This window comes from Anastrepha ludens, chromosome 5, assembly GCF_028408465.1.
Source record: "Anastrepha ludens isolate Willacy chromosome 5, idAnaLude1.1, whole genome shotgun sequence".
Classification (NCBI taxonomy): Eukaryota; Metazoa; Arthropoda; class Insecta; order Diptera; family Tephritidae; genus Anastrepha; species Anastrepha ludens.
In genome coordinates this window covers 95,852,984-95,862,973 of record NC_071501.1, presented here as the reverse complement: position 1 = coordinate 95,862,973, position 9,990 = coordinate 95,852,984, and the positions used below count along the sequence as shown (strand labels likewise).

Genomic DNA, 9,990 nt, shown 5'->3' with positions numbered 1-9,990 from the left:
AACGACGCATGTGCGCCAACAGCCAGCACAAGAATTCAAAGATGAGCATGCCATCAGCGGAGGCGAATTCCATTTGCTGCCGTCAATCCTTGTTGATCTCTTTGGTTGCGTTAACTTTCATTTGTGTGCAGCAGTTTGACCTCATTTGCGCTGCATTCGAAGATGGCAACAATAATAATGTCAAAATCACCCAACATGGTCTTGAACTAACACAAACGATAAATATACAGCGACAGGAATATATGCAGAAACAATGTGAAACATTGGGTTACCATACACGTACGTTAGACGATCTAACGGAAGAGCAAATGGATCATATGATTGTGGATAAGGAACACAAATTCCTCTACTGTTATGTGCCGAAGGTAAGTGTTGATTGCGAAGTAAAAGAAAGCGGAGTGTGAAGATGACGAGCGCGAAGGGTTGTGTGAATATGAGAAAAGTTAATGAGGAAAAATATTTACTTAAATCTACGCATGCGAACACTAAACATAAGATTACAAATTGTATTCAGTAGAACACCCACAAACAAGACTTTTCAATAGTGAACAATTTTTAGGTTTATTTTTTATTGATCGCTGCGGAGACCGGACGTTTTCGTAAAAGTTATCTACAAGTTATTCGTTTTATAAAAAAAATTGGTTTAGCTCCCACTGCAAAGCTTGCAAGTTTCCATTACAGCAAAAGAAATTTTGTTATTGCGCATTTCAAGAAAGTTCGAAAAATGGAGGGGAGCAAACTGCTTCTTGTGTTACGTATATTTACACAGTTTTTCCAATATTAACTTTTTAAACATTTTCACTACAGATTTTTCACAATGCAGTTATTTTCTTGTTTGTTTATTGTATGGACACAGCTGTTATTGTAATAAGTTTTTTTAATTGTTTTTCTTATTGGGAAATTCCTGCAAAAAAAATGTACGGCAAAAATTTCATGTTTGACCTTACTCTCTGTTGTTGTTGTAGTAGTATAAATATTCCTCATACATATACGGGGAGTGCTGTTGAGGTGACGGTCTTTGGCCGTCCGGGTCGTTTCGGTTACGTAGAACCGACTGTCGTGGGAATGTACTTTACTCTCTAATTGCCTTTCCTTGCAAGTTTTTTACAAGTTATCTAGCGCGAAAACACTCTTATTATTGCGAGAACCGAAACCAAACTAGCAGAGCAATTCAATTACGGTCGGATCACGTCAGTCAGTTGATGAATTTTTCCTCTGAAGGCTCTAGGTGATGGGTCACCTCCGGAAAGTGCTTACTGGGGTGTTACCAACGGTAGCAAACCAGCTGAAAACGGTTGCTAAGCATAGAATTATGTTATTTTCGCATGCCCATCAACTGACTGCCGCAATTGGGACGTATACAAAACAACCACTGGACCTCAGGCTATTAACAACATTCAACGAGAGTATTTTAACACCTTAACACGTGGTCCTATTTTAACAAATCGAGAACTCACGAGTTGTTAAGAAAGCCACGAGCAGACATATTCAGAATTACTGGCCTTTAAGAGACCATGCCGTAAGGTGGCCGTACTAGGTACTACATAAATGTAGAAGCTGCAATCAAGAAGAATCTAAGGAAACAGTCTTTCACCATCTGCGTGAGTGCCCAAATCTGGTTGCTCTGCGACATAGAATGCTGGAGGAATTCTCGATGTTTAACTTGAAAGAAATTGCAGAAAATAAAATAGACTGCATAGTCAGATTCATAGTCAAATCAAGATGATTCGACTTATAAAAAGCAATGGTGTATCACAAGTGGTGCATCAAAATGGCCTATTTTGTGCTATGACATCTGTCTGGGCTGTATCACTCAGTCGGCGAAGATAAGGCCAAATGACCGCTTTTGAACATTTTGGTTTAAGGGTTATATGCAGTTAGAATTTTCAAAACATCAATATTTTTTTTTTCTCAATCGTTCCGGTTAATATTTTCGAAGTTGCACGCAAATTTGAAAAGGCGGTTTAGAGTAAAGTGGTTTTCAAACTAGAAATGCGTTTTTCTGAAAGTGGTGTATTCGTACTCGAAAATGGCTAAACCGATTAATCTCAAATTTTAACACGAGCTTCTGAAATATATTATATTTTTTAGTAATTAATCGATGATTTTTCTCACCGATAAATATTTTTTTTTAAACAATTTAAGGCCGAAATTTTGGTAAAAAATGTTTGTTTTTTTTGAGAAACCGTCATTTTGTCAAAAAATTTAGTTTGCTTATTCCTTCGTCGTTTTCGAGAATAGCTCCCGGAGATCAGCTGAGCTCCTTTCCAAATAAATATTTTTACTTATACTAAGTCTCTTAAAATACAGTTGAAAGATAACATAAAATGTGTACAAATTTTTAGATCAATAAAAATCAGAAAAAATTCTTGAAAATTCGCTTTTTTCGGCCTTCTAACTGTATATAACCCCTTAAGTTATGGATATATTCACAATTACGGATTTTACGTATTCAATAGCAACACTAAAGGGTTTTTCAAAAGACGCGCCCAGACGGTGTTACAAAATAGCTCAGGTTTCACTATTTTTATTCAAAATACGGCTCTTAACAATTATGTGTGAAAAATGACATCCACAAGGAAAATCCGCCAAACGATCGATTCATGAATGCCTAATTCTTGAGCATGTCGAGACATCCATGTGGAAGTTGTGCAGCAACAATTTAGGCTACAGCAGCAATATTCTCAACCGAGCATCCAGTTTTTGGTCTGCCAGTTCTTTTTCTATTGTCGGCAGAACCAATTTCTTGAAATTTTTTCAACAACCTTTGATTTATCGACTCTTAAGGACGATTATTTGCACCAAAAATATCACGAATTTTGCCATATTTTGATCTTAAAAATCGACCAATTTCCTAATAAGTTTCAATAAACTTAATGCGTTGCTCTTTCGTATAAAATTGTGAAACTGCTTACTTGACTAATGTCGAAGTTGGCATAAAAAAGGTACCGTCTAGGAATCATTTACTACTGACATCGGGGTGTCACTTTTGAAAGACCCTTTATTTTTCATAAGCGTAGCATTTTTTAGTGTATAAAGAGGACGTTAATTTAAATTATCCCATAAACTAGGACATTTTTCATATAAAAGAGATTTTTAAACATCCTAAAATCCTTTACCCGTTGGTATTTTCAAAAGCTTGAAAAAATACAAAATTAAAAATGTTCATTCGGCGATTATTTCACCTATGAAATATTATCATTAAAAATACCTTTTCTATTTGAATAATAATTTGTTAAATATTAAAGTTTTTAATAATCCATTTTTTAAATAATAACATATACACACTTGCCTTATGTTGTGAATTTTTGCTCCGCTGAAGAAACCTGTGCTCGGGGCACTCCTCCTTCTCGACAATGCTGATTCTGCATTACCAAGCAGAATATTAATATATTGCAAAAATTAACATTGCATGGCCATTAGCATTCTTAATGAAAAACAATAAGAGACACACTCACCGTTAAATATACTTACATACATACTATACATACATACATATACTCGTATGTATGCATAATGAAGATACCGGTATACAATATTTTGAAATACGAAACCTCCACTAGATTTTAAAACCCCAAATAAGTGATAATAAGTAAGTGTCATAAACAAAAATGCATAAATGCGCATACACACATACATACGTGCGTGTGTTATGAAGTATCTAATTGCATATTATATGGCATAGGTGTAAAATGGTATTTATTGCAGGCAAATGTAGCTGTGTAGCTTCTCGTATGGGGGCATTGCCTCCAAGCACTAGCTAAAGAATGCTAAATGAAATATGCGCATACTAGGGTTACCACACTACTATATATTGAAACCCGAAAAGAGTAGAAGCTAGAAGCCAAAGCGTAAATGGAAGTGGAAAATGAGTGAAAAGATGAGGAGATATCAAAAGCCAAAGTTCAAATATTATATTTATAATTCCGAATAGCTCAATTTGATAATTGATGGTTAGAAACTAATTATGGCAATGCAAAGCTAATTTGAGGAATGTATTTCATACCTATTATTGTATTTTTTGTTTAAAAAAAAAAAAAAAATATTTTTATAAGAACTCTTCATACAGTGATTTCGTTTCAGAAAATGCATAGAATATTGAACAATTTCAGTCAAAAATCAGATAAGATCTTCTTTCGTTTGTTGTGCCATACGCGGACACTCTGTGTGCTGTGACTATGACATCGACAGTATTTTTTCGAAAAATCTGCCTGCGAAGGCGGAGTTTTTCGATCTGATGAATGCGGAGGAGTGACAATCAAAGTCGGGCAGTTCTACATCAGCTATTTCTATTACAAAGCCGACTTTATGCTTGGGACCATTACCCTGATAATGCTCGATAGCCTAAGAAGGCGTAGAATGCCCATTTAGGGTATATTCAATAACGCATTATAATGCGCAACGTACTTTTGCAGTGTTGGCAATGCGTTCAGAAATGCAAATATGGCAGTACTGCAAATGCATCGCGTTCCAAAACACCATTTTTGTATCAAACGTCGCGCATTATTTGCAGGAAAAATTTTAATACTGCCAATCTATCAATTGCAACACTTGTCACATTGGCAGTGCTGCCAGCGCTGCAATTACTGCACATTTATAATGCGTTTCTGAATATACCCTTACTCAGCCTCAGCTGATTGCCTCAAATAATAATTTTTCTTTATTGTTGTGCTGATGAAAACTAGATTTCTAGTTCTCTGGGACGAAATACAAAACATCCCCGAACTTTAACACCAACTTCTTAGCGTTTTTTTTGCAGACTTCAAATCTTGTGAATTTGGTAATGGTAATGGTAATGGTAATGGTTGTACGGGTTAGGCTAAGACCTTTATGCACTGCAACCAGATTGATTTATTCTGCGCCCCTAATTAATTAATTATAACTATTTAGTGTACCGAGGAATCGAACCAGCTCCATAGGAGGGAGCAATTGTAGGTCTTCCTCCTCTAGTAGGTACAAACCCAGAATGCTGTGTCTCCTGTGGCCTAGTGATCCACAGTTGGTGATTAAGTGTTCCATAGACTCCTCTTCACTACAGCAGAATCTGCATAATCTTGTACTAGATAATCCTATTGAGTTCAAGTGTTTATTACAGGAAAAGTGACCCGTAAGTGCTCCACAGAGTAATCTGAGGCCGTTTTTATCTAGGGTTAGAGCAGATTTTGCTCGGTTGGCATTGAAGTTCAAAAGCTTTTTGGAGTGATTAAAGCCACTTGTGCCGTTCCAGTGTTGCCTGATTTTAGTTTGGATCCATTTTTTGTTTTCCTGTTTTATATTACTTTTGTTAAAGCCGAAAAATGAGGTTGGCCCAATTAATAGCCCTTGTGGCCCTGTTTTGGCATAAAAGTCTGCGTTCTCGTTTCCTTTGTGTCACTCATGTCCTGGTATCCAAATCAGTGAGACCTGATTATGAGTGGTCAGTTTGTTGAGTGCATTGTTACGCTCTATTAGGACTTTTGACTTGAATGTGAAGCTATTCAATGCCTTGAGAACCGATTGGGTGTCGGAAAGTATTTTAATTTTTACTTTCTCGAACCCTCTTTTGAATATGATTTCAACTGTTTCCATTATGACGAACAGCTCCGCATGGAAAATTGTGGTATCTGTACTTAGTGTCAGGGATTTGTGTGCTCTATGCCCCAATATTCCTGTTGCTACTCCTTGGAGCGGTTGGGAACCTGCTGTGTACCATTTTTGTGAGTCAGCATGTGTCCATGTTGGGTTAGTGTTCCACTCTTCCCTAGACGGGAAGATAACCTTGTATCTCTTTATAAAATTGAGTACGGGTTCCGTGGTAAAGATATTGAGGTGCCCAGTAAGAACTTCTGGTTTAAGTTTTCCTTTCATATGAAAAGAGAGTGCTTGCATAGTAGCTTCCTCTTGTGTTGCTAAAGTGGTGGTAAATTTAAAGCGAATTGTGAGTTTGGTTTTTCATCACTGCCAAACAGGTCGAATTTACTTTCAACAAGGAAAACTATGAACGCTTGAAGCACTACCACCGAATTCAAGACGCTCTTTAAATGATGTGCATGAGTGTCGCTTCAAAATAAAACCAGAAAAAATTTGATATTTCACACCGTCATTGTTTTACTTACATCATTTTTTTCCTAACTTATTATCTGGATACCCTGAAGAATATGCACATGAAGCAACTAGAATACGAAGAGCGTATATTTGTAATTACATTTGAGAAAAGAAATATGGTGACATCTGATTTTCACGATTATCATTTTTAAGGGGCTTTGAGTGTGATTTTTTTAGCATTTTATAAAAATATAAAAATTAAAATAAAGTAAAATTAAAATAAAGAAAAACGAGTCAATAACTTTCGCGAAGTCCAAAGCTTCTGCTATCTCATTCAGTTTTCTGCTTAAAGTTTCTGGTTTACTTTTATGCTTTATTTGACAGCTAAATTATGTTGGTCTATAAAGGGACGTCGCAAATATTGTTTAATGTTTATAGACCAAGGCACTTTCAACAAGGTAGAAGTAAGAACCCAGTCTAACTCTCATACCGGATTATTATGTCAAATTATGTACCATTTTTACAAAAGCTCAATATTATTTCAAATTAAAATGTCTGTAAATATGAAAATATTTAAATTTATTTAATCTATATTTCTTAAAAAAAAAATTCTTACTTTCTAAATTGAAAAGCCATTTATGAAACCGTTTTTTTTCCATAACCGCCTAATGTTTTTGAGCATAAAATTGTTATTTAAATACTCTAAATTACATTCGGCTTTCGTTGAAAAGTGTTTCGATTCTTTCTTCTAAATTTACATCAGAACTTGACTTCAATCATCATAAATTCCTAGAGTTCCAGTGGGGAACATAATGCCGCAACGAATTTCTTCAATTCGGGTCTGTTTTGCGCCAATCTCTTAACTTCATTACAGCTAAACTGTATGGCGAGGGTTTCTGACTACAGCAGTCGTCTCCAGATATTCGCTGGTCTTCCGCACTCGCGGCTTCCTTGGGGGTTTCAGTCAATGGCGGCCTTTGTTAAGTCACCATTTCCTTTGCGTAGAACATGGCCAATCCAACCTCGTTTTCTCTTTCCGATCCCTAATAGTATTGGCTTCTGCTGGAATCTGGCCCAAAAGCCAGCATTCGAGATAATATTTGGCCAGAATATTTTGAGAATTTTTTGAACGCATCTGTTTACGAAAACTTGTAATGAGCTTCTTGTGTCAGCTGAAGTCACATTCCACGTTTCACAACCATACAGTAAATTCGACTTTACATTGGAGTTAAAAATTCGCAGTTTTGGGCGCCATGATGAGTTCCAAATTGCTTGCAGAAAGCCAAATGCCGCCACAGCTTTCTTTATTCGACTTTTGATATCATCGCTCGAACCTCCAGAGAGCGACTTCAATAGTTTAGCTATTTTTTATTTTACAGTGCGAAATTTCTTTTCCATTAAATTTATTAAAAATTACTTTCATTTATTTTTTATTCAAATTCTGGTTGGGTTGTATCCGACCATTTGAAATTTGGTGTATCCATGTATCGGGTGTTAATTTAGCTTCTTGAGAACTATCGATATCGATAACTATGGTTGGAGAGCTGAGAATAGCAAACTGTGTCGACATTTCTGTTCATTAAGGTTTGACAAGTCATCGTGAACCGTTTAACGCCAGAACAACGCTTACAAATTGTAGAAATTTAGCTTGAAAAAAAAATATATATATCTGTCCGCGAAGTTCAAAGAGCGAATTTTGATGAATTCGCTAAAATGTCGATTCGTCGTCGTTCTCAACTTGGTGACCTTTGTCCTTCGGCTGCATGGGAGGTTTTACGGCTTACTTGCCTATACAATTCGTACAAGAATTAAAGCTAAATAAACGTCGTTTGCGTCGCACTTTTGCTGATTGGGCTTATTATATTTAATGGAAAATGTAGTCAGGATTGATCGAATGAAGTATGTAACTCGTAGCGGTGAATATATGCCTGTTATCACATTCAAAAAAAAATTACTATGAAATTATCTACCAGATGATAATGAAAAAATTCATTTCAGTAATATTTCTCTTTTGTAACATCATTTTAAGTTCTCAAGTTCTTAAAAAATACTCGAGAAGAAGATATTCTCTTCATATTTGGTAATTGTATTGTAACCTACGTACAGTATACCATTCATTTTATTATTTAAAATCAGTCAATTCAAATTGAAATAAAAAAATTAAAATTGCGAATCTCAATTGATTGAATTGGCATTTCAATTGCAGTCCAAAAGAGAGAAATGTCGAAATCACTTTGACTTTGCAGAACGTGCCTTGATGTAAACACACCATTATTTTATTTGAAATAGTCAACCTCCCTTCCTAAGCAGTGCTGTCAGTTGGAAAGTGATCAAAACCGAATACTAAAAAGCTATTTGCAGCAAATGTTGGAAAATATAATATATTTTATTCGAAGTGTTGCAGAAAAAAAATTGATTTAATTATTCAATGAAAAACAGATATTAAAGATACTCAAACTATAAATATAAATTTCCATAATATTTTTTTTTCTGAAAAATCTAAGAAGTATGAAAAAAACTCTTTTGATGCCCAATTTTTTCGTCAGAGCTTTGTATACACTACATTCTTATCTTTTTAAAGAGAAATTTTTTAATTATTTTGAATGATCTACCGAGATAAACGTTGTAATAAAAAATAGTCATACAGTTTTTTTTAACATTTTTAGAAGTATAAATTTTTTTTTTTAATTAAACAATTTTCATTTTAATTCAACAAATTTGTTTTTAAATTAAACAATATTCCTTTTAGTTACAAAAAAATATTTTTTTAAATAAATAAATAATGAAAAACTTTATTTAAAAAAATATTCTTAAATTAAAAAATTTTCGTTTTAATTAAAAAAATTTTTTCTTTAAATTATAAAAAATTTTAGTTGTAAAAATATTAAAAAAAAATATTAAAAAAAAAATGTATTTAAAAAGCTTTTGCTTTAATTTAAAAAGTTTTTTTAATATAATTTTTTTTTATATAAAATTTTTTCTTTAATTTAATTTTTACAATTTTGTATAAATAATCAAAATAAAGTTATTTTAATTAACCTTGTATTCGTAGAACTATTTTTGAAACGTTTCTCCGTACATTTTAACTTCGGCCAAATTGTTTGGAAACGGTTACGGCCAAGGTAAAGAACTTTAGTGAGTACCCCTTTTTTTTGGTAATTAAATGGTTGATTTTTACTTGCTTCAAAACTTTAAAAAATGTCTGATATGATTGAAACATTTATTCTTTTGATGAGAAATAGTCAAATTGCAGCCAACGGCGGAGAGGGCAAAATCATGGAATAAAGTCAATCAACCTAACAGACACCTGACAATTCATTTGTTTTTCAACTTGTTCATTGTATGGCAAATATTCTTATTTAATATACCTTAATACTATAGTTAATAATCGTAAATAATATAATTTTCCTCGTAGTAGTTTTTCAATAGGCAATTGTAAAGCAAATCTTTTAAAAGCTGTTCATGTTGATTTTATTTACTAAGCAAATCTTGGAATTACAGCGATTAGTAAATATGTACTTGTTTCCTTATTGTGTATATTTATTTATGTATTTTTCTTTGCGTTCAAAAGGTCAATGTGGCTTGAATGATTAGAGTGTTGTGTGTTTTTGCTTCATTCGAACAAACCCTGCTGGAAATTTATCATTGTTTCGTTTTAAGTGAACTATTTCGCAATTATTCTCTTTTTCACATAAGCAAATAAGAAAATTTACACGATAATGTCACAAGAAGGGTCACTTAACATTCGTTGTATTTCTTTTTCGTTAATTCGTAACTAATACTAAATGCGGCAGTTGGTATCTGGTACACTTCTCGTGCCTTCTTTAGTAGTTCTGAACCTGTGTTATTATAATTACGAGTATTATCGAGCGACCTTTAAGGGGGTAGTATGGTTAATTCGGTGTAAAACAAGCATATTTTTCGAAATTTTTTTTGTCGACACAGTTGATTTATTCAAAATTTTAA

At 33.8% G+C, this 9,990-nt stretch overlaps 1 protein-coding gene across 1 annotated transcript in view; it reads left to right on the top strand.

Annotated features, from left to right (window-relative positions):
• The first annotated feature begins 8 nt into the window (after positions 1-8).
• Positions 9-9,990, top strand: part of LOC128863074 (carbohydrate sulfotransferase 13) — a 33,559-nt gene continuing 23,577 nt past the window's right edge. Inside the window, exon 1 of the mRNA XM_054101992.1 lies at positions 9-365. Coding sequence (XP_053957967.1) covers positions 9-365 — 357 coding nt within the window. The remainder of the gene's footprint in view (positions 366-9,990) is intronic.